Consider the following 26,061-nt stretch of genomic DNA (forward strand, 5'->3'; position numbering starts at 1 on the left):
TGCGCTTTATGTACTGGCCCCTGAGGACCACTCTGAAGGCGTCCAACTCCGCATTAGTCGAAGAGGCCGTCCCCTCATTGGCCGCAAAGTTGTGCGCTATTTCTTCCCTGATCTCTTCCTGTAAGACCTTGTCCTCCAGGGTATCCGGACTGAGCTGCCACGTGGGGATCGCTGCCAGAGGGTGTACACATTTCAAGGACAGGACGAGTGGGTTGTGATCGGATATTGTTTGTGCGAGGTATTCCGCGGCCATAACCTGGCGTTGTGTGTCTACTGAGCTTAGGAAGGCGTCTAATCGCATATGCACCTCATGGACTGCTGAGAAGTTGGAGTAGTCTCTATCTTGGGGACGTAAGGTTCTCCAGGCGTCTATCAGTCCCCAGCCATGTCTCCAGGTAGTGAATGCGTGTGAGGCTCGCGCTGCTTGGGAGTTTCGAAGTGGTGGATGGGATCAGTCTAGTTGTATATCGTTCACACTGTTAGTCACCCCCTATTAGGAAGTGCCCGTTAGGTAATGCGGTAAGCAGTGATTCAACCTCGTGAAAAAGGCTGCCTGTTCTACATTAGGGGCATAGATGCCTATTATACTTATATCCAGGCCCTCTAGTCGTCCCTTTATGGCTAAAAAGCGACCCTCCGGATCTAACACAGAATCTATCAATTGAAATGGACCCCTTCCTGTATCCATATTAGTACCCCACGCATAAGGTGAGGTGGTAGTGTAAAAGAGCTGGCCCCTCCATCACCTCTGCAAGGCTTGTCCTTCTTTCTGTGTGAGGTGAGTCTCCTGCAGCCGGGTTATCTGGGCTCCCCGCCGCTGAATATAAGAAAAGACTTTATAGCATTTCGACATTGTATGCATACCCCTGATATTCCAAGTCATACATTTGTACTGTTGCTCATCAGCCATTAAGGTATGTTATGAAGCACCATCCACCTCCCTCCATAGGCTGTGCAGCCTGTTTGCTCTCCCCACTCAATCCCCCACGGTTCCCTGTGTGCTGCAACTCAAGGTGTCCCCTCCCGTCTCAACATCAAACACTTCCCCCAACTCTCACTCCTCAGGATAGGCAGGAACCCCCACCCCCCCAAATCCAAACTACAATTAGAAGGTCCGCAAGTGACTGCTTGCAGTTCGGTTAGTCAATCACAAGGGGAAAGGCTGCTCGTCCGCCGCTCTCCCAGTCTCTGCAGCTGCCTCCTAGTTCCTGGAACCCCTACACTGCCCCCTACCAACAGTCCCTGTACCTCACTGCTGGATCAGGCGCGTCTTGCTCCATTCCAGACCTGCTCTCGTGAAGTCCCCCGGTCTCCACAGCTAGGCGATGTCGTCCGCCGTCTGTTGTGTTACTTCTGGGAGCACCACGCTCGGTGTCTCAGATTCGCTGGAACCCTGTTCCGAGCCGGAGTCTGCTGCTATCTCACTGCCCTCAGGGGGTACGTGACTTCCATCCTTGCCGCTGAACAGTGCCACCACCTGCATTGCGTTCGGACGTTCGAGCTGTGCCTTTTCTTGTGTTGGTGCTAGGTTCTCTCTCAAGGTCTGCCGACCCCTAGACCGATTCTCTCTCCTTCTCCTCCTCTCCGGCTCTCTTAGCGGCACCATCTCTTCGTGTTTCATTAGCCAGTCGGCTGCTTTGTGCGCGGGCTTGAACTCTGTGCCCTTTGCTGTGGTGACTCGTAGCGTGGCCAGGTATTGCGTTTCATATTTGTAGTTTAATTGCCGCAGCCTCTGCTTCACTTCTCGATAAGACCCTCTTTGCTGTCGGGCTTCTCTGGAGAAGTCTGGGAAGATTCTCACCACTGAGTTGCCCAACTCTGTCTCCTTTGAGGCGTGCTTGAGTTAAGATGTGGTCCCTATCTCTAAAGTGGAACAAGTTCGCTATTACCACCCGCGGAGGTGCTCCAGGTATGGGTGGTTTCTCCGAGACTCTGTTTGCCTACTCCAGGGCGAAGAAGTTTAATAGGCCTTCCAGCACCTCCTCCAGGTAGGCTAGCATATTACAGCCTTCTATTTTCTCCGGTAGGCCGATGATTCTGAGGTTGCTCCATCGCGATCTGTTTTCAGTGTTTTCGGCTCGGGATTCCAAAGTTCTTACTTTCGTCTCGAGCAGTTCTAGGCGCTGCTTCATGGCTACCATGTCCAGCAGTATGTCGGAGAGTTGGCCCTCTGTTGGCTTGATGCGGTCTGCCAATGTTTTGTGGTTCTCTCTGAGTAGGCCCAGATCCAGGCCCAAAGAGTCTATTTTAGTTTCCAGTCGCTCACTGGATGAGGTGATGGCCTGCAGTAAAATCCTGCAATGTAGGGTCTCTGGGGTTTTCTGCCTTCGGTTGAGCCGCCCCCCTCTCCTCCATCGGCCTATCCATTGGGCCCTCTTCCCTGTCCTTCTTGGGGACCGTCCCCATGGTGCCTTCTCGTTCAATGGTGCTTCAGGTGCCGTGTGTTCTCCCAGGGTGCTCCCAGATCAGCCACGTCCGCCTCTCACAGGTTCCCCCTCTATTCGCTCACTAGCTCAGGTACGCCTTGTATCCCCAATGCGCTCCGTGGTCTCCCCGTCTGATAGGGGGTACAAGGCTACGTGATGTACAGGTCCTGCTTGCCCACTGCGGTCATACATGCTCAGCTCTCGGCCCAATGACTCTGCTGTCTCCCGGCTGGACCTTCTTAGGTGCACGGCTGCGATTGAGGGGGTTCCCTTCCCTTGAGCTGTTCAATGGACTGGGGCTTTGGTACCCAGGTCGTCCCTGTAGTAGCTATATCAGGCCCGCTCGGTTGTGTTATACGGCACAACCGGAGCAAGTAGTCCTCCCTCTTAGGCCCCAGCTCCTAGACCGAAGCTCTTTGGGAGTCTGCTCACTTGAGGGGTTGTGGGGGGGGGGTCGGATATCCTGTGTCTTCCCCAGCTATTATACGTTGGGGCCTTGTTATTCCCTGGGCCCATCCGCCGGCTAGTCTGGCACCGCGAGGCCCACTCCCCTGATTCGGACCTAACACTCGGCCCACGAGCCTGCGTAGGCCTTAGTGCCCCAGCTGCTGCTCTCTGTGCTCCCACCCAGGAGGGGTCTCCTCAGGGGCGCCGGTCATCCTCCTTGGGTCTTGCGCTTTGGCCTTCAGTCTCAGGGCCTCTGGAGGACTAGCAGGCCTTGGGTATCACAGGCCGGGTCTCCCTGTTCCGTCCCCCCGCCTGGTCGCATCCGTTCACTCCCATCCTCCAGTGTCCCAAGGGGGGGGCTCTGTACCTTTTGCCTTCTGGCTGCCTGACACTGCTCACAATACTCTCCACTTGTTGGTGCTTCCCTCTTACCTCGTAGTGCCAGTTCTGTGCTGTCAGGCCTCCGTCTCCGCTTTTCTCACCCCCGTCAGTCACCGCACCCAGGCTTGCCACGTGTGAACTCAATCAAGCCCACGGCAGCTCCTGCTCTGCCCCTCCGGCGTAGCTTCTGGGGGAGTCTCTGAGCCCAATCCAGACCTAGCAGTGGTGTGGTGAAGGGGAAGGGGGCGCCCACTGCTGCCATCTGTCGCGGCTCAGTCGTGGTTATCCCCCCGGCACGTCACCTCTCACTGTGCGCCGCCATCTTGGTTCGCCTGGCGGCCACAATCTGTTTCCTCCTTTTTTGCCAATTTCTGACATTCGTCTAGGTTTCTACTTATGTAGGACATGCTGATCCCCTTGCACAACTGTGGGAGTGCACCGTGGGGGCTTTATTCCCCCTCAGGGTGTCATGATGGCTTCAGATGGTGGCTGGGTGACCGGTGCTCGCAAGTTTGCTGCTCACTCCAGCAGCGCCAAGCCACGCCCCCAGGTTAGGCATTATCATGGTAGAATGAGATGAAATAGCTTTGGAACCACCCAACATCCCTCCTCATCCTCTTCCTCCTCTCCTGCGCCACCCAGAAAGCAGACAAGCTCGATTTCCCCTTTCCCATTCGGTGCCTGTGGGAATGCCGGTGTACTGTTTTCTACCGGCCTTGAAGGCCATTACTTTCAACCAGTGGGTGTTTCAAATCATCGAACTAGGTTAAATGCTTCCCTTTCTCCAGGCAGCACCGCCTTTTCCCCCTCCACCCTCTGCCTTCCCTCCTGACCACCTGGCCATACTGCAGAAATAAGGAGCAACACTTTTGCGGACAGGAGTTGTGGAACTAGTGGCAGGGTCAGGGATGTTACACACTTTACTTCTTGGTGCCTATGAAGGACGGCAGTCTGCGCCCGATCTTGAACCTCTGGGATCTGAACAACTACTTCTAGAAGTGAAAGTTCAAGATGCTGACTCTAGCTTAATTGTTGCTGGCGTTGGAGCTTAGGGACTGGATGGTGTGTCACAACTTGCAGGATGCATGTTTCCACATCCCTATCCGGTGGTCGCACCGGATGGATACTTGCAATTTGTGGTGGGTTCGACACACTACCAATTGGTACTTCCCTTTGGCTTAACATTGGCACCTCGAGTCTTCATGAAGGTGATGACGGGGTTTGCAACCCATCTCAGAAGGTCAGGCATACCCATTTTCTCAGTACTGGAACACAGCCAGTTCACCAGAGGTGTTATCGTGCCATCTGCAGTTAACAGCCTCCCTGCTGGTTGACCTGGGCTTTTCCATCAACAAGCCCAAATCTTACCTGTGATCCTCCCAATGACTCTAGTTGATAGGATTGGTACTGGGCACCACCCTTTTCCGTTCCTTTCCTCCATCTCTGAGGATCACCAGTATCCAAAAATGGTTCCATTGTTGTAGCAAAGCATAAGTGTCCCGGTTCTAAGGGTCCTAAGATTCCTAGGCCTACTACCTTCCTGCATTCTCCTAGTCATGCATGCACGTTGGCACATGAGCTCCCTGCAGTGTTGCCTCCACTGACAGTGGCTGCTCTACTGGGGAGACCTATCAGACTTTATCGTAATCTCCTACAGCGATGCAACAAAATGGCTTGATGGAAGAACAAGGTGAACTTGACCTGCAAGATGGTCTTTACTCCCACCTCTGACTGTGACTATAGTAGTGATGGATGCTTTCTCCTTGGGTAGGCCATCCAGAGGCCTCTGATTTCCAGAAGAACAGGTTCTTCACATCGACCTGTTGGAACTTTGGGCAATTGTGCTGGCACTCAAGACTTTACTTCTCTCTAACCAAGATCAGTCCATCCAGATCTTGACGGACAACACAACAGCAATGTGGTACATCAACAAGCAAAGAGGAGTAAGCTCTCACCTCCTTTGCTTGTAAGCGTTGAGACTTTGATCTTGGGCACACCACAGAGGGATCAGGCTCACCAGCAATCACTTAGCAGGGTCTCTGAATGCCAGACCCGACAGCCTGAACCAGTGTTATCTTGCCAACAACGGGTGTACTGGAGGTATTCCAGGACATCTTTGCCCGGTGGAGCACTCCTTGGGTGTCTGGGGCGCGTTTCAGTTGAGGTGGAACAGTCAGCTGCACTATCTGTTGCCCCCCAGACCTGTGATTTCTCTGCTTCTGAGGAAAATCAACCAAGACAGTGCTTAATTAGCATGATTGCCCTGAATTAGTCCAGAAGAGTGCAGTATGCAGAACTTCTGCACATGTACCCCTCTGTGTCTGCCATTTAGACCAAACCGTCGCTCCCAGTCAGAGGGAATTGTTCTCTTCCTCAGTCTTCGAGCCCTTCACCTTCATGCTTGGAAATTGAACGGGACAACTGAGTTCCTTTCTGCTGCCAGCAGAGATTGTAGACGTCAACTTGTTGGCACATCACCCCTCCACCAAGTCTGTTTACTGTAGTAGATGGAGCCCTTTGTCAAATGGTGTGCGGACAATAATGTGGACCCCTTGCAGGCCAAGTTGTCACAGGTCCCGCTGTATGCACTCACCCTTTCTCAAAGGGGTTGTGTGATAGACCTAGTCAAGGGGTATTTGGCTGGGCTGTCTGTATCCCTCCATTTGCTGGACCAGCCTTCCCCTTTTATGTCTCCATTGTAATGTGTTTTTAAAAGGGTTGACAAATATAGGCCTCATTTGTTGTGTTCCAGTGGGACCTTAATTGGGTTTTTACTTTTATTATGGGTAGTCCGTTTCAGCCCCTGCAAAGTTATCCCTTGGGAATGTTTTTTTGGTGGCTATTACTTCAGCCGAATGGTTGAGCGTGTTACCAGCTCTTAGCTTTTGCCCCCCTTTCACATCTTTTTACCATAAGTTAGTATTGCGGACCAGGGCCGCTGCCCTACCAGAAATGGTGACCCCAACCCCTTCCACCTAGGTAAATCCTTCAGCCTCCCAACCTTTTACACTCCACCTCATCTCTCTGGGGAGGAGGAGCAATTGCATCAGTTGGATCCTAGGCTGGTGGTTAACTAATATCTGGATCGCACCAAGGGCATACTAAAGTATATAAAAAGTGGTGGATTGAATGCTTGAATTAATCTCGGCCAAATTGGTGTGGTTCTCCCCTCTACTTTTTCCTTTGCCTCCTGTGTTTTTGCTGTGTGTTGGACGTCGTTTTGCTGGTCTAGATGCTTTGGGCACTTTGCCACTGCTGTTCAGTGCCAAAGTGCAAGTGCTCCCTTTGTAAATTGTTACTAGTCAGGCCCTTGTACAGTGCACTGTGTGTGCCCAGGACCTGTAAATCAAATGGTGCTAGTGGGTTGCAGCACGGATTGTACCACACACAGAAGTAGCCTGTAAAATGTCATTCTGGTCTGCCATTGCAGACTGGTTCTGCCATGTCGACTTGGCAAGTGCCCCCACTTGCCAGTCCCTACCCTTCTATTTTCCTACATATTAGTCACCCCTAATGTAGACCCAAGGTACCCCTGTGGGCTGGGTGCAGTGTATGTAAAAGGTAGGACATGCCCTGGTGTGTGTGGCATGTCCTGATAGTGAATTACTGCCAATTTCGTTTTTCACTATTGGAAGGCTACCTGCTCCCATAGGATAGAATGGGGAGTTGGTTTATAACATCTTAGAAACATAACTACCCCTGGGAACAAGGTAGGTAAATAAAGTTTAGTATACCTGAACTCAGAATGTTAAAATGCATCTTTTAGTGAGGGTGATTTTTACATTGTGTTTGAAAATACCACTTTTAGAAAGTAGGTCTTTTCTTGCCTAACCATCCAGTGTGCCTCTGCTAGATTTGTGTATTGCATGTCTGGCTATGATGACAGGGGCTGGAGAATAGCAGTGGCTGCAGAGAGTCTGATGAGTCAGGGCTGGGCTGAATAGACCTGGGCTGTGTTTAGAGGAGGGGAGAAGATTTCCTTTTCACCTGAATGGGCTTGGTCTGCCTTCAACAATGCTCTCTCCACCTCCTTCCAGGAAGCTGCACCAGTGAGGACGGAACTGGTTTTGGCTGGGTACAGGCACTCTCTGCCTCCAGAGAACAAAGACTTTTTGTGTATAAAAAAGGAGGTTCCAGACCACCCTGCTTTTAGATCACTTCTGGGAAATCAAGAGGAACCTTTGCCAAGGAGAAAAACCGGAGAAGCTAAGGAGGAATACTTCCCCTGAGCTGTTTGCTGTCTGGGGTTGGCCTGTAGTTGCTACTTGCTGCCAAGAAAAGGAGAAAAGGACTTTGCTGTTTGCTTTATCATCTGCTTCAGGACTGAAACTGAGCTTGCCTCCTGTTCTGAAGTCTCAGGATCACAAACACTTCACCACCAGCTCCCCTGAACTTCCTTACTGGGAGTTATGACCTGCAAGATGTGCCTGCTGTTGGTTTGGACCTCTAGAGAACTGGTTTCCGCTGGGAGCTGAGAAATCGATGCAACATCGCAGAAGCGTGATGCATCCGTGTGTTTCGGCTGCATCGAGTGCAACGATCTCCAAAGTCCGAGATCACTGCACCGATCCTGATGCAAACCCTGCTGGGCGCCTGCAAGAATCCACGCATCGTCCCGGATCGTCGCATGGCATCGAGGCGCTAAGTCTGTTGCATCGTTGTGGGACGCAGTAAGAAACCGACGCGTCACTTCCCCATGCAGTAAGAAACCAACGCATCATCTCCTCTCCGGTAAGGAACCGATGCATCACCTCCTCTGCGCTGCAATAAGGAACCGGCGCATCACCTCCCCCGGGGCAAGGAACTGATGCATCACCCTCCCTGAGTCTAAGGAGCCGACTCATCACCTTCCCTGCGGACCGTTTTTGTTGTTTCTTGACACATCCAAGGTACTTTGTGTGAAAAGTGTCTCATCTGCATTTTGCTTTGAACTGAACTATTTCTACCATCTGAAAGTAATTTTTTTTTACTGTATTGTGGATTTTTGTTGTTTGGTCTTGTTTCCGTTTAGATAAAGATTACTTATTTTTCTAAACTGGTGTGGTGTCCATTTGTAGTGTTTTTACTGTAATACTGTATGTGTTCACAAATGCTTTACACACTGCCTCTGAGATAAGCCTGTCTGCTCCTGCCATGCTACCAAGGGGATGAGCAGGGGTTATTTTAGAGGTGTATCCCCCTTACCCTGACTAGAAGCAAGGGTCCCTATTTGGACAAAGGCACTTAACTCTGCCAACTAAAGATCCCCATTTCTAACACTAATCCATCGTTATTTTGCACACCACACCTCCTCAGTTTGAACCCAGCTACTTGCAAATCAGTTCTGTTTTGTTGGATTTCCTTGTCTAACAATCCATCAGTCCCCTCCAGGGGAAAGGTATTGCTCTTGAATCTGTTCTGCAGGAGAGAAATATTCAGGTAGAAGTATCCATCAGGTGAAAAAGTTACTTACCTGTTGTAACAATCTTTTTGGTGGATACTTTATCTACCTGCAGATTATTCACCAACCCGCCTGCCTCCCAGTTTGATGGATTTGTAATAGGGAAAGTTGAATGAGATCTCAATTTATATTTTGTTTACTCTGTCAATGTCTGTCCGTCTGCTTGCCTTGAAGGCTGGGGGAAAAAAGGATATAAACTGATGTTGTGGTCTTAGGAGGGGGTAAAGTTGGTGAGCGTGGGAATAGTTGGGCGGTTTCTATATGACTTTGGTGACGTCCCCTGACAATCACTTCTGGCGTCATCCAAAGCCAGCAGCCTCTACTGGTCATGTGACAGCAGTGAAGTTTCCAGATCTAGTCTGATGTCATGGGTTGTCCTATAGGTGAGGAATCCGCAGGTAGAGGAGTATGCACCAGAAAGATAGTGCAGGCAAATAACTTTTTCGTTTGTGCCTCCCTGTCTTCCATTTCAACTACTGCTGCTCTCATGTGGTCAAAGTGCCACTGTTTTGGAGTTCTCACTTTAACATTGTCGCAGAAAGTAAGACCCATCACACGACTAGACAAATGGAGCACCATATATTGTCATTTTAGTCTGGTGGGAAACAACTGATGTGCGATTGGTTATTTATTTATTCATAATTCTGTCAGAACGTCAAGAGGTAAACATGTTTTTAAAAAGCGTTAAGGCGTTTGTGTCATAAAGAAGGGGCAGCGTTATATTTTAGAACGTTGACTCATTTTGTTGGTAGCGCGTGGTCTACAGGTATGTAGTATGTATTTCGAAAATTCCAGGATTTTCTGTACATCCGGGGGCTCGTAGTCCTGACTTTATAATCGCACAAAAGGGGTAAAATGCAGCAGATCATCTGTAATGGTTGAGCCACTCCTGCATGAAACTTGGAAACTGAGAGCTACCTACAGGCGATCGTTGTTTCAGACACCAAATACTGTTTAAGCGAAAGCAAATGTTTGCCACAGGATTCCTTTCCTTTCTTTATCCTGATTATTGCTTCTTTTTCATTTCTACAGGGATGTCTCATTTTAAGCGATGAGCTGAACCACACCTCACTTGTTCTTGGCGCCAGACTCTCTGGAGCTACTATTCGAGTTTTCAAACATAATAGTGAGTATAAGTATTTACATTTTATTTGGTATAGAAGAAGATCGTGTTATGGTGGCCTTTAGAAAATGGAAGGGCCTGCTGGTGTCTTAACGTCCGATAAGTTTCCCATCCAAAAAGTATGTCGTAAATGGACATTGGTCATGGAAAATGGACATGGACAAATGCATTGTCTGACAGAAACATAAACTGCTTGCTGCTGGTTGTGCAATGACCATTAAATGGACCTAGAGAGAAGGCTGCAGTTTTTAGACACTGGCTCATGCTTGTTTTTCTACTGGATACCACTGCGTGTTCTCCTCTGCCAGATAATCAAATGGGGAAGGATCACTTGTCCTGCATGAACCAGGGTATGCAGGAGATAAAGCAAAGTTGTCTCCAGTAAAAAACCCTCATGCACGTGTTGGGAAGCATGGATAGCGGTATATCTTGGTTCTCCGCTCTTCATACACGTGTGTGCATAATCATAGGGTTAGTTTTGATATGCAGCCTCCACCAGGAGGATCTTACCCTTGGTTAAAAACAGTAGTGACCCAGTGACGTGGACAGTGTTCAATTTAAAAATTACCCGGATAACCAGAAAAATAATTTTATTGAGTCTGGGTTCGGGTAAATCCCATGAGGGAATGCTCAAAACAGTGCGTTCTATTGAAAGCAATTAGGTTTTCAGGACGTACTAGCATTACTGTGAAGTAAAAATGGCCGACATGTTTCAGCCCTATCTGCCGGGATTCGGACTTAAGGGCTTTCTTCAGGACCAATAGTGGCAAGTGAAAGTGATACTAGTTTGCTAAACTATAGCAAGCAAGTGATAGAAAAAGGGAAATTTTCAACCTGTTTTCGTCTTCGAGGTCTCAGTGTACCTGTGAATCAAGCATTATAGACCTATACAGGCAAAACAAGGGAAAGAGGTAAGGGAGACACGCAAAGTAGTGAAATCACTACTACACAATGCAGTTTTGATGCAACTTAAAATGGCAATACTTCATAACCCCCAGTAACTGGCAGTGCCAACTCTCTCTTTCTCCACAAACGTGTACCATGCAAAAAGGTTTTTTGGTTACTGTGGTGATGGTGTGTTCTTATGGTCATGCGAGGTAAAAGGGGCTCAACTTTCTCCCGTTGTTCAAAAAAGGTGTTTGTCATATTGTGTCATAATGATCTTATTAAACCTAAACTTTAGTAGTTTTGCATGCGTGAATGTTGGAGTTTGTGTATTCATGCAAAAAGCTCATATGCCCATGTAATATCATATTTTTATAGCCCTCAATATTATCAAAGTCACTCATAACGTGCGTGCTCTTAAGATATATGGAGCCGCTCATGCCGATAATCGTTTTGCGAGAAATTGCATACCTGAAGTGTAGATAAATTACACCTCCTTCGGGTGTTACAAGGGCTTCGAGGGGGCTAAATTCGAAAAGAATGCAGGACATTAAAGTCGGGATGCAGAATACTTGCAGTTATATCGCGGGGTTGTGGAGGAAGTTGTGTACCTAACGCTCCACTCCTCGTGCCTCGCGTTACGCTGCGGCTGCCTCTCGTGACCCGGAAGTAGCCGAGCTTAGCTACTGGGTTGAATATAATGTCCCAAAGGTAAAGGAGGTAGAGATGGGACTGAACGAAAGTTGATCTTATGTGTCCCGAAGAAGTTGTAATGTGATTGATAATTTATACCAAAAAACACAAAAACTCAAAAAAGGGGGTTGTTTATACCATTCAGGTATATAGTGACCAAGAATTATTGTAGAGTACATAGGGCGATATATTCACAGGGAAGAGCTTCAATGCTCGGCTGGTGTTATGTTTAGTGTCAGCACGAGGAGGTTTTGTTTAATGCTCGTGTTCTATGATACAGAGATCGAGCCAACGAATTAGTATAACTGTAAGATTGGGATAAGAACATAGGGTTCAACTCTGTGTGGCACTTATTAAGGTGTATTTAGCAGATTAAAGGAGAAGGGGCGGGGGGGATGTATAGCAATTCTTTATTATTTGACCATGAGGGATGTGTAGCAATTCTTTTTTGGCCCATGCAGCATAAGGAGAACTCGTTTGGGATACGGTTTGACCATATTTATTTGGGATGCAACGAAAAAGTCAAAAGTCTTAGGGTGAATAGTATCTAGGACTATTCAAGAGAGTGGCTGCCACAGTAATGTTTGAAGTCTGTATGGGAGAGTGGCTTGTTTTCAGTCCAGAAAAATTGAGGTTTCTTATCTCCGCAGGCTCAGCCATGGAATATTATCATTCAAACCTCTTGTGTCTGTGCCCAGGCGATGTATCCAGCGCTGTTCCTTTTCAAAAAGGATTCTCTCTGCATTATTATCCTTAATCTCTAGAGTTTCTACAACGACCCAGTTAAGTTCATCCACGGTGTGGTTCTTTTCTAAATAATGACTGGCCATCTTGGTGGTACTCTTTTTACATTTGACATTGCTCCGGTGTTCTCCAATCCTTTGTTTTACCTTCCTACATGTCATTCCGATATACCTCAGGTGACACGGGCAGGTTATCATGTACACTACATGACTGGTGTTACAATCTCTCTGCCTTCATCATATTTCTTTCTGGTTATCCACAATTGTGAGTTATAATTCCACAACTAAACCTGCTTGCTCACTTGTATTGTGTACATTATTAGTATTGAACCCAGTGTTTTGTTTATAACAGACTGCATTCTAGTGCCTGCACATCTGGTTTGACGTTGGCACCATTAACATAGTGCTCCTTAGTTTGCATTTCTCTACAAAGAAGAAGCTGGACTTCCCTGAATTTAGGTATCCTCTCCACAATGGTCTCTTCTAAGACAACAATTTGAGTGACGCGCGGATGTACCTACCATTAGCAATATACTTTGTCCACACTGGCATCAAAATCAAGGCTATTAATGACAAAAATTTGTCTTGACACGTTTAATTTAGTGTCCTATGTAGTCATTGAAATCTGATGGATTACAGTAAAATTGGAAGCCAGAACTGCAGATAGCTTGCAGTTGCCATACAACGTCGAGATCTTTGGCACCTCGTAAATGGCCTTATTAGATCTATGTCAAGCCTAAATTTCAATACCAGTGCCAATCGATAATGAGTCGAGGTTGAGACTTGTATATTACCCCAGTCGAATCTCTTAAACATGAATGAGCCCAAGTTAAAAAAAATATATTTTTTTTAAGAGAATTAAACCTCTTCGCTTACAAATGGCTTTCATTAGGATCCATCTCCTGTCAAAAGTCTTTGCACGTTAAGTCTGCATACACCGTAGCACACCCCATGGTTTCCTGTTGTCGATATTTCCCATCATTCAAATTGAACGTGATCCTCCAATGATGTAGGACAGCCCATAATCTAGTTAACTGCTTGTTTGTGAATCCTTATTTAGTGGCCATCAAAGTTAAACGGATAATAGATTTTAGTTACCCATTGATAGGACGAAAAATGGCTTCCTCATTTTTGATTTATGGATGAAAAATGTGTATAGGGTACTTTGCAGACTAGCGATTTGTCATTTTAAATTGTGAATTATGCATGTCAGTCTTGTCGGGTTCAGTGATGTTATAAGACTACTGAACGGCTCGTCTCTTCCAAGAATTATTTGTCTTCAAAGGAGGTTACAATGTGCTTTTTAAGAGTTTGAATCCATGAAATTGAGAAAACAGGGTCATTTTCACAGACATCAGCCGTGGAGTGGGGTAAGGGGCGAATGCACCATCCTCTAAAAAATTAGTTAATGGCATTTGTATAGCGGGTACCATCATTATACTGGCATTGTAGCACTTTCTCCATCTGGGCGCCCTTTCATGCAGATCTGGGTACTGCCATCAGTTGAGTGTGCCGGTTTGTTGCTCATTAATTGTGAGCAGTTAGTAGAGCCTTTGTTCGAAGTTTATTTCAGAAGTATTTTTTGTATATCAATCTGAAATTAAAATGAATCTGATCTTGGACATTTTGTAATCAATTATGTGCATTGATGGATGTGTGAGGGGCTATGTGGGTTTTTGCTCTTTGGATTGTATGGTCGGTTGTGCTTTGCTCACCCAGAGTGAAATGTGTTCTGTGTAGTACGGTACAAGTGGGTGATTGAGGCAGCGTGCACAAGATGGCGTGGCATGTGTCCACTGCTGCTTTTAGTGTAGGGTGTATAATGGTGTGGTGTGTGACACTGCTGCTGGTTTGGTATCTCTTTGCCTGTGTATCATTTTGATGTTGTTTCCACCAGGGTGTACGTGTTCTGTCTTGGGTGTGATATCTGCCGATAAAGCTTTGCCAAAAGGCGATTTTAGTGAAAGGCGTTTGCGGCTTGACCGTGCATCTCCCGACATGCCTTTTAAAACTATAATTTGTAAACTCGGGAAATACCTTGACGCTTTTTAGTACCCAGAGGGAATTGTTTCGGATGACGATACGAGCGTGAGTCACTCAATTTCATACTGTTAACAACCCTGCCTATCCCGTCAAAGCATCTGCTACTGTATAATCGATACCATGCTCTCCTATGTTAGAACCAACCGTGTGCATTTCAGTAAATCCAGACTGCCGCTTTTGTCTCACTCTGCACTCTTGTCGAACTTTCTTTTTTAGCTATGCTTGGGAGTAGACAAACGTGCCTTTAAGGCTGTTTAGTTAACGTTGAAACCATATTCATGCCTAAATCAGCAGGACAACTTTGCAGTGTTCTGTCAGGTGTTATCGACAGTGGGCTGGCTAATCGCCTGCCTGGTGAGGGATTTACAAATGCATAGGAATCTAGAGAATACGGTAATCCTAAAAAAAAAAAGTCTCACTGAAAAGTAAATATTTCTTCTCTGTTTTTGTCGGATTAGAGCGTAAGACCGCAAGCAAACGATATAACCTATGCAGCCAAGTCCCTACGCAAACACATGCAGGCACCCAGGCCTGCTGCTGCCAGAGGCTTTTCCTGTTTCTGTGTGGACATTCTGTCGCTGCTCTGAGCACAGGTCGAGGCACAAGTTAAACATTGATCATTATATGACCGCTGCATGCACAGCTGTGCTCGGATCTTGAGGCGTCTGGTTTTCCCAGGTACGAACCACATTCCAAGCCGGATCCAGCCCAGAAGCCATTCCGGGGCATATTCTTGAAGCGGCTCTGATTGATATTTTATTTGTACCAGTGCCCCAGATCTATTAAACTAGCTTTAGCCTTGCCAATGCCGTTTTGTTTCATAGTCTGTTTATAGTGTTTTTGATTTCCGTGTGTTGTGTGCATGCAGCATGTCATTGTAGCCTCCCAAAAACCGGCTTTAAAAAAAAGTGACCTTGAGCAGCCCTTAACGTGTATGATGAGCATTGTTCTTCCATTCTGCTGTTATGTTTGTTTTCATAATCAAAACGCGAGTGTACCTTATCTCTGTTATATTCCTTGGCTTTTAAAGAAAAGGTTAGCCCTGGTATTACTGTGATAAAGTATACGTGGACCTAATGAAGATAATCCTTGCTGTGCCGCACCGTACTCTTTCAAACTCCAGCACCGCCACAGGAGGGAACGTGCACAAGAAGGGTGTGTCCTGGGTAAATATCCTGCCCCTCCCTGCTAAGGCTCCCAGAGAGCGCTCCGCAGTGCAGTCCTCTGGATTGAGACCTTTGGAATGTATCCAAGGCAGTCCTTTTCCCAGCAGAGGAGCAGTACTCCAGGCCAGTAACACTCAAACAGCCTCATTCTTGAAGCGGTCTGTGTGTTCAACTATAACTTATAGGTGCAAATAGCTTCTTTTGAGTCAACACCTGTTCGACCCTCCTTGAGACTGGGGATAACCCCAAGGTCTGTTAACGCAAGTGACCGTTCACATCAGGATAACAGGTGATGCGAAAACACCTCATCTGCAAAAAGCGGCCGAAATCCTTGAGTGGAGAATTTGTTTTGAAAGCTTAGTTTTGCAGTGGAAAATTGAGTAACTCAGATGACTGTTTCCGCATAAGTACATTTACTAATTTAGTCTTGTGGGAGAGAAGTGGGCGCGCCCTGGAAGTTTGCACACATCCACATCATTTTCTGACCCCACCCCACCCTGCAAATGGATGGTAATTTACTCCTCTCAGTGCCAGGAATGTATCTCTTTCCAGCATGGTATGCAAAAGGGAACACACCCAAAGTTGGAGGAAGTAAAGGCTTAGGGATTTCCCCACAGGAAAATAAATACTTTGTGTAGAAGGAAAAAATGTGCACTTTTGACCTTGTATACTTGAAAGTAACATATGTTTACATAAGCTAAAAAACATGACTAGATACTTCTTGCAGTGCACCTGTAAGGCTGTGGCCAGCTCAGAATTGCTGGTGTAACCTGGAATTTTGTATCCCTGAAACAAGTAAATCTACGTCCATATAAGGTCATTAATTTCTAGGTGCAGATTTACTCATTAGCATGAACTAATATTACTTTGTTTGAGGATTGTTTATTTTTGGAATCATGGAAGTATTTTTTTCGGGGTCTTCGGCAGATTATAGAAACTGAGAAGATGTCGGAGGTAATAGTTCTAGGTGTCTTTCCCTACCTCTTTCCATTCCTCAGATCCGTAAAGCATTGTAAAGCGCTAGGTCTCCATCTCCTCCAAACCTGCAGTTACATGCAAGGAAACTGCCAGGGTTCCAATGATGGCGTTTCTGTCTCTCCCTTCGGAAGCCTTTGACCAGCACCCCATATGCCACAGTGCTGCTGGATTACATACATGTGAAGGTCTACGGGAGCACCATGACAGCTACGTTTGCTGAACAGCCAGTATTTGCTGACCTGGAGAGGGCAGTGACACGTGTCAGCAGGTCGGCTGGAAACAATCAAGCATGGCCATATGGAATCTGCTAAGGCAGCTTCATAGAAACTGGGGCTACCACCTTATCACAGGATCTACTGTTGCAGCAGCATGCACTGTGAAAATAGCATACCACTCCAGACTTGAATCGGAAAGTAACTGCTGTTAAAATAGTGTCTTGCTTTGACTCCACTTCTTGTGGACACCTCACTTTGGAGCTATTATTATCAACCTCTAGTACGGATCACAGATTTACTGACTTTTCCTGGAATAAAATAATCTTTAACCTCCTTTTACACTCAATCTAGTTTACACCAGCTTTGTCCCATCTCAGTACGTCACTAATGCTTGTTTGCCCCTTTGGCACTTTGTGTTAATCATCTGATGTACCCCACATTCATGAATTTCTCAACACTGCCAGTGCATGGGCCTCATTGTTGCATCTATCTATTTTTTTCAGCGTCCTTAAGTAGCATTATATGCCAGATTCACAGCCCATGCACCTCAAGCAACGCGCAGTTTCAGATTCCTCTAAATCATCCATTTGTCATGTGGTAAATGATAAGGTGCTTTTGAGAGCCTCCCATAGTGAGAACTATAGTAGGGAGGAACTCGCACAACCAGTTAAATCACGAAGTGATGAGAACTGAAAAGGTGTAGTGTGCTGCTAGTGATACACTGTCTGGCCTGGCAGTGCAAAATCCGAAGGAACTAATGCTTCGCTTTTTCAACGTGGAGAAAGCAACTCTGAGCACAACGTAAAAGACCAATAGGTCTAAATCCATCAATCAAAATGTTAATCGCCAGATAATCAAAACCAAAAGGTTCATCCAGAGTTCAGGTTTTTATTCAACCAAAATTTATAAAGGTGTTGAATCATCGATCAAAAGTAAATCATAGTCCATAACGTGTATCCATTTTAGGAAACAATCATTAACGATGATCACACATCCCGATGCATTTCGTGCCACGCCCTTCCTCAGGGGAATTACTCTACAAAAACAATCCAAAATGAAAACTATTCAAAATCATGTATGTATAATCTCACACGAATACATAGTGAAAGGTGCTTGGAGAATTAAACCAGGAAGCAAAATGCCCAAGTCAAAAACGACCGACAGCCAAAGTAACAACACCCAAAAAAACGTGTGTAAATGGAAATCGTGCAACATGTAAAGAAGCGGAAAACATAATCACTAGAATAAACATGCAGAACCCAAAGGAAATGGGAAAAGATCCTATGTGCCAGGTGAGTGTGGAAATACGAGTGGCGTGGGATACGCGAAATCGTTACTGTGAAGGTTTAAAAGAAAACCATAACACCGGTGCAAAACAGCCGCATGCTGAATTTGGAAGACAGTTAAAGTCCCGACTGGGGTACTTACATACGAGCACAATAGTTCGAGTTCCGCGGGGAGCCGCAGAAGGAAAGTTCAGGCAGACAGGCTACCAATCCACAGATTAATAGCGTGAAAGTGAAGACGAAATAAAAAGAGGACTAACAATAAGAGTAGAAACAGACGGTCTCTAAGAGGTAGGAAAACAAGCCGCCATGATGGAGTAGGAAAGATACCACATGTAAAGCATACAATGTAAACACAGATGAGAGGAAAATAAGAAAAACATCAATACCATAAACGAAAAAATAGAATATAAAAGTGACAGCACTGAGAGTACATATTACAGATAGCATAAATATTCCATCCGGTCATTAAGCCCGTTGGGCACCATTGTGGACATAAATCGGATCCAATAGTTCTCTCTTTTTAAGAGGGTGTTCTTGTTGTTCACAGTAACCTTTACTTGTTCCAGTACTTGAAATTTCAATTGGGCCACACTGTGTCTGTTGTCATTGAAATGTGTAGCCACACTGGATTTCTGGTTGAGAGTGCGTATGTTACTTTTATGTTCCAGGATTCTCACACGAATCTTTCTCTCAGTGTGTCCAATGTAGCATTTGCCACAAGGGCATTTCAACATGTATATAACATTACTGCTGTTACAGGTGGCGTTAACACGCAGTCTAATCGTGTGTCCTTTCATGGGATGATTAGTCGTATTGCCCAGGATACAATTGTTGCAGTTGCTACAGTTGTAGCAGGGTTTGAGTCCCGCATAGGATAGGGGGGTGGTAGTCGGACTAGGTTGACTTAGAATTTCTTTCAAATTTCTTCCTCGAGTGAATGCAAACATGGGAGGTTGATTGAACAGACCTTGAAAGTCAGGTTCCATGGAAAGAATAGGCCAATGTTTTCGAATGATGTGTAGAAAGTTGTTGGATGTCTTCGAGTATTTGGAGACCACAACCATGCGGTCGGTGTGTTTCTTTAGTTTGGGTTTGAGGAGATCAATCCTGTCAATCTTTTCAGTTCTTTCTACTGCCAAATCCAGAATAGGGGTAGGATACCCCGAGCCTTAAGTCTCTCCAGGGTGAGCTTCATTTGCTTCTTGCTTTCTAATTCATTAGAAACAATGCGTTTCACACGTAAAAGTTGTGCAAAAGGTAGGTTGTTCTTTAGACCTATACGGTGAAAGCTTTGATAATGTAGTGTCGAGTTCCTGTCAGTAGGTTTCCGAAAGATTGTTGTGGACCACTCATCTGGTTCTCTGTGGATCTCCACATCAAGATAATGGACACATCTGTCACTATGTTCCCAGGTGAATTGGATTCTCTCGTTGAAGGTATTCCATGATTCTAGAAAGTTAACAAGGGTGTCAACCGGACCACTCCACAACAAAAACACATTGTCTATGTATCGGAGATACAATTTGCCATGTTGTAGCCAGCTGTTTTGACACAATATGTAGGACTCCTCAAATATTTTCATATAAATGTTAGCGTAGCAAGGAGCTGCCGAATTTCCCATGGCAGTGCCATTCAGTTGTAATATCCATTTATCCAATACAGTAAAGTAGCTATGGTACAATGTGAACATGGTGAGTTGCATTAAAAAGACTTTGAGATCCGGGTCTAAGTCAGATGCAGCCAACATTTGTTCAATCGCTTCGATTCCTCCATCGTGGGGAATGGAGGTATAAAGTGAACATACGTCCACTGTACACATGAGTTCAGTGTGCTTGAGTTCATTCAGAATAGGTTCCAGCTTAGATAGAAAATCTGTAGTGTCCCGAACATGTGACTGGGTTTTGAGGACAAAAGGTTGAAAATATTTGTCTAAGAATTTGCCAACATTCTGATGGATGCTGCCTCTAGTGGACACTTTGGGGCGAAAAGGAGGATTTGTAGGGTGTTTATGCATTTTGGGAAGCATATAAAGCACAGGAGGTTTTGGATTGATCGGCGTCAAAAATCTTCTGGTCTTGTCATTGATGGTGCCGTTGTCAAACGCCACGTTGATCATTTGAATCAAATTCTTAGTGAACTCCAGATTTTCCTCAGAATTCATAGTTTTCTGTTCGCCCTCTTTCCTTTTATCGCTTGAGGGGTTCTTTCGGATTCCTCGGCGGATTTTTCTCCCCCGGGATCTTTTTGTTGGTCTGGACCTGATTCTAAAAAATGAACCGCAGGTTCAGTTGAGGTGCTCGCTATCTGTGATTCTACATTAGATGGGACATTGGTTGGTCTTTGTCTGTTTTCCTCCTCTGAGGAGGATGTTTCATTGCCAGAGAAAGGATTATACGGTTTATTGGATCGTCTGCGGGCGTACACCTCTGCCTTTCTTGTGTTTCCCTAGTGTGTTTATCGATTTGGATTTTAACATCCTCCAACATCTTGACAAGATGTTGGAGGATGTTAAAATCCAAATCGATAAACACACTAGGGAAACACAAGAAAGAAAGCTCCGCAAATTCAAAAGAGACACTATCGACTACAAGCTCGGCGAGGTGTACACCTGGGCAGAGGTGTACGCCCGCCGACGATCCAATAAACCGTATAATCCTTTCTCTGGCAATGAAACATCTGGTGATTAACATCTCATCTACGGTATTATCCATTGAAGAGATCAACACCCTCCAAAAGGGACAATCCTTTGTGCCTACAACAAATACGAACACGCTGGAGTTAGAAGTCAGCGCCTTCAAATTAGTACGGAATATCCGTCTTCGACATTACTTCCAGAACATCTGTCCTACGCCTTCACAGGAAGAAGATATGCTCCGGAGACTTCGCCCACACAGTACTTTTCTGGCACCCCAAAGCCACATGATCATTGATTCCTTTGAGAATTTAGTCAAACAAGATATTCTAAACCTACCTTTCCAACAACCGATGAAACACGGCAATTTAACAAAAAAGGAGAGAAATATTCTTAAAAAATTGGCTGATAACCCCTCCATCACATGTCAGAACGCGGATAAAGGCGGCGCCTTGGTGATCATGGACACCACGTTTTATGAACAACAGATTGAAGCTCATATCATGGACACTAACACCTATGATGTTCTTCCAGGGGACCCCACCCTGGAGTTCACTAAGGATTTGATTCAAATGATCAATGTGGCGTTTGACAACGGCACCATCAATGACAAGACCAGAAGATTTTTGACGCCGATCAATCCAAAACCTCCTGTGCTTTATATGCTTCCCAAAATGCATAAACACCCTACAAATCCTCCTTTTCGCCCCATAGTGTCCACTAGAGGCAGCATCCATCAGAATGTTGGCAAATTCTTAGACAAATATTTTCAACCTTTTGTCCTCAAAACCCAGTCACATGTTCGGGACACTACAGATTTTCTATCTAAGCTGGAACCTATTCTGAATGAACTCAAGCACACTGAACTCATCATGTGTACAGTGGACGTATGTTCACTTTATACCTCCATTCCCCACGATGGAGGAATCGAAGCGATTGAACAAATGTTGGCTGCATCTGACTTAGACCCGGATCTCAAAGTCTTTTTAATGCAACTCACCATGTTCACATTGTACCATAGCTACTTTACTGTATTGGATAAATGGATATTACAACTGAATGGCACTGCCATGGGAAATTCGGCAGCTCCTTGCTACGCTAACATTTATATGAAAATACTTGAGGAGTCCTACATATTGTGTCAAAACAGCTGGCTACAACATGGTAAATTGTATCTCCGATACATAGATGATGTGCTTTTGTTGTGGAGTGGTCCGGTTGACACCCTTGTTAACTTTCTAGAATCATGGAATACCTTCAACGAGAGAATCCAATTCACCTGGGAACATAGTGACAGATGTGTCCATTATCTTGATGTGGAGATCCACAGAGAACCAGATGAGTGGTCCACAACAATCTTTCGGAAACCTACTGACAGGAACTCGACACTACATTATCAAAGCTTTCACCGTATAGGTCTAAAGAACAACCTACCTTTTGCACAACTTTTACGTGTGAAACGCATTGTTTCTAATGAATTAGAAAGCAAGAAGCAAATGAAGCTCACCCTGGAGAGACTTAAGGCTCGGGGGTATTCTACCCCTATTCTGGATTTGGCAGTAGAAAGAACTGAAAAGATTGACAGGATTGATCTCCTCAAACCCAAACTGAAGAAACACACCGACCGCATGGTTGTGGTCTCCAAATACTCGAAGACATCCAACAACTTTCTACACATCATTCGCAAACATTGGCCTATTCTTTCCATGGAACCTGACTTTCAAGGTCTGTTCAAACAACCTCCCATGTTTGCATTTACTCGAGGAAGAAATTTGAAAGAAATTCTAAGTCAACCTAGTCCGACTACCACCCCCCTATCCTATGCGGGACTCAAACCCTGCTACAACTGTAGCAACTGCAACAATTGTATCCTGGGCAATACGACTAATCATCCCATGAATGGACACACGATTAGACTGCGTGTTAACGCCACCTGTAACAGCAGTAATGGTATATACATGTTGAAATGCCCTTGTGGCAAATGCTACATTGGACACACTGAGAGAAAGATTCGTGTGAGAATCCTGGAACATAAAAGTAACATACGCACTCTCAACCAGAAATCCAGTGTGGCTACACATTTCAATGACAACAGACACAGTGTGGCCCAATTGAAATTTCAAGTACTGGAACAAGTAAAGGTTACTGTGAACAACAAGAACACCCTCTTAAAAAGAGAGAACTATTGGATCCGATTTATGTCCACAATGGTGCCCAACGGGCTTAATGACCGGATGGAATATTTATGCTATCTGTAATATGTACTCTCAGTGCGGTCACTTTTATATTCTATTTTTTCGTTTATGGTATTGATGTTTTTCTTATTTTCCTCTCATCTGTGTTTACATTGTATGCTTTACATGTGGTATCTTTCCTACTCCATCATGGCGGCTTGTTTTCCTGCCTCTTAGAGACCGTCTGTTTCTACTCTTATTGTTAGTCCTCTTTTTATTTCGTCTTCACTTTCACGCTATTAATCTGTGGATTGGTAGCCTGTCTGCCTGAACTTTCCTTCTGCGGCTCCCCGCGGAACTCGAACTATTGTGCTCGTATGTAAGTACCCCAGTCGGGACTTTAACTGTCTTCCAAATTCAGCATGCGGCTGTTTTGCACCGGTGTTATGGTTTTCTTTTAAACCTTCACAGTAACGATTTCGCGTATCCCACGCCACTCGTATTTCCACACTCACCTGGCACATAGGATCTTTTCCCATTTCCTTTGGGTTCTGCATGTTTATTCTAGTGATTATGTTTTCCGCTTCTTTACATGTTGCACGATTTCCATTTACACACGTTTTTTTGGGTGTTGTTACTTTGGCTGTCGGTCGTTTTTGACTTGGGCATTTTGCTTCCTGGTTTAATTCTCCAAGCACCTTTCACTATGTATTCGTGTGAGATTATACATACATGATTTTGAATAGTTTTCATTTTGGATTGTTTTTGTAGAGTAATTCCCCTGAGGAAGGGCGTGGCCCGAAATGCATCGGGATGTGTGATCATCGTTAAAGATTGTTTCCTAAAATGGATACACGTTATGGACTATGATTTACTTTTGATCGATGATTCAACACCTTTATAAATTTTGGTTGAATAAAAACCTGAACTCTGGATGAACCTTTTGGTTTTGATTATCTGGCGATTAACATTTTGATTGATGGATTTAGACCTATTGGTCTTTTACGTTGTGCTCAGAGTTGCTTTCTCCACGTTGAAAAAGCGAAGCATTAGTAGCCTCCCATAGTGTTCATGTTGTTGTTGCTTGCAGGCCGGCGTTGGTTTCTCTTCAGCAACTTTTGGATACCTAATCAAGCAGAGCATATGTCCTGTTTTTAGCTTTGATTGCATTTGTATAGCACCAAGGCCTATTTTCATTGTAGAGTGAGTTAAACCTAAAGGTAGGAAGGGAGAGAGATAATGCTCAAATGTAGGTGTTGGTATACTGATGCAAGCTTAGGTAAGAGTTGCTGTAATACATCCTTGACATGCCCTACTTGCATGAACGTTAAAAAAAATGTTAAGATTGTAGCACTTTGACACTTTCAGTACAAATCAGAAACATTCGGTTATCAGTAAAAGCTCGTACACCATGTGTGGCGGAGATTAGCCGACAGAGGCCAGTGAGCACGGTGCCTTGATTCAGAGGCTAGAGTAATTCAGAGGTGGTAATATTCACTGACAATTGGTTGCCGCCACTCGATGTCGGGGGATATTATGAATCTGAAATGGTTTTTCATTCCTCACCAAAAATGGCCCAGTCGTTTGATTTGTTACCACCGAAAGGACAAACACTGTTAATTACCTGTTAACTGCTCAATTAGAAAGTGGAGGGTAGTTAGCACCACATGGTTTTAACCTGTAGATGTAGTGTTTTCTTACATGAAACAATATAAACTGTGACAGGAGGAGGCTACTGCTTTTGCAGAGTTCTTCTACCCACCTCTGTTCCACATAATATAATTCATCAACAAAGGGAGGGCTCATTGTAAATTCATGGTCAACTGCCTGCCCGTGCCAAGACGGGAGCAACTGAGATGTATGCGGGCCCCATTTTCTCAAAGCTGATATGTCTATGTCTAGGCCCTGGAATCCTAGGAGTTCAGCATGCAGCCTCCTGCTTGATGGGAGATTAGGGTCTGCTGCACATTTTGGCTTACTCTCTTCAAGTGTATTTTGCTTTTTTATAGTTAAGATAACCTTGCCTGTTATTACTATCTTCTCCAGTATTAGGGGTGTCTTTCATAGATTCACATGCTTGAATATTCCCCGTCGTCGAAGTGGGAGTCCCACGGTACATAAAATAGCAGTAATATATGCATACATAAGTAAAATTATTATAATATAAAATACATATACATATATATATATATATCCAGATGCAAAGAAAAGATCCTCATTGAATGGTTCCCATGTCAGGTGGCGCATAATCCGGCAGGATCCATTGTGCCGGTTCGTAATGTAAACAGACCAGATTCCTAACAAAAGGATTTGATGCGCACTCAGAGGGTAAAACTCGCCAAAGTTTTATTATTCAGAAGTCGCTACGCGTTTCGAGACCCACCGGTCTCTTGATCACACGATGTTTGCTTTGTCTCCCAAACCGTGCATACATAAAGTTTCAAAGTGACTGCGTGAGTAAACACAAAGAAAAGACAATCATAACCACATGCTGTAAGCCTGTGAACATGGCGGCCATTTTGTAGTGGAGTATATAATGTATACTTCTCTAGTCATAGTGACTGGTACATACATAGAAAACAAAGACTGACATGCCTGAACTTAAAAAACGACCAGTGTCTGTATTGCATGCATACTGGCCCAGCCTTATAGATGCTGCTAAATAACATTTAACATTTGAATAACATAATTTTTCTGATTATTCTGTGCAGCAGACTACCATTATTAAACAATGTGGTTCATTTTAGATCCATCATTTGCGCAACCAATGGCACTATGAAAAGCTCAGTCATGAGTGCTTTGTCTCTCTTTCACATTAGGAGAAAGGTGAACAAAACCTTGTTTTGTATTCGGACTAGTGCCCCTAATACAGTTGTCAAATTAAATTCAAAATCAAGTGGGGATAGAGGGTAAACTTGCCATTGAAAGACACTTGCTGCACCGCAAGCAAGGCGCTTGCGGCAACAGCTTTCAGAGCTCTGCCAGCACGTGCAACCAAACAACAACACAACCTTTTACCACAGACAAAGAATACAGAATCACAACATGGAAGAAGAGGGCGCCAGGCGAAAGGAGGCGTTAGCATTATTTGCCAGAGCACCAGGCAAAACAACAGGAGTAACAGTTATGTTAGAACAACCTGAAAGTGACACTATGACGGCATCATTCAAACGATACGAAAAACTGAAAAAACAGGAAGCATCTAAATGGTGGGAAGCCATTTCACTACAGGACTATGTGGACAAGGAAATGGTTCCACGAGGTCTGCGAATCTACATCACCCCCTCACATGAAGCAATGAACCCACAAATGCTACAAGATTGGGCGACTAACTCAGCAAACAGCTCAAGAAATATGTTGTGCATTTTGATAAAGTATGCTTGGGAGGACCGTGAAAAAATACTCTTGGAATTGAAAGAAATAGAA

The 26,061-nt window shown here is 45.0% G+C and overlaps 1 protein-coding gene across 7 annotated transcripts in view; it reads left to right on the forward strand.

The window, feature by feature from the left end:
• The window catches only part of SPTLC3 (serine palmitoyltransferase long chain base subunit 3), an 822,967-nt gene that overhangs the window by 468,011 nt on the left and 328,895 nt on the right, over nt 1-26,061 (forward strand). For all 7 annotated transcript variants that reach the window (XM_078649546.1, XM_078649545.1, XM_078649551.1 and 4 more), the window contains exon 6: nt 9,727-9,820. In XM_078649546.1, coding sequence (XP_078505672.1) covers nt 9,727-9,820 — 94 coding nt within the window. The remainder of the gene's footprint in view (nt 1-9,726; nt 9,821-26,061) is intronic.

This window comes from Lissotriton helveticus, chromosome 6 (genome assembly GCF_964261635.1).
Source record: "Lissotriton helveticus chromosome 6, aLisHel1.1, whole genome shotgun sequence".
In the NCBI taxonomy this organism is placed as follows: domain Eukaryota; kingdom Metazoa; phylum Chordata; class Amphibia; order Caudata; family Salamandridae; genus Lissotriton; species Lissotriton helveticus.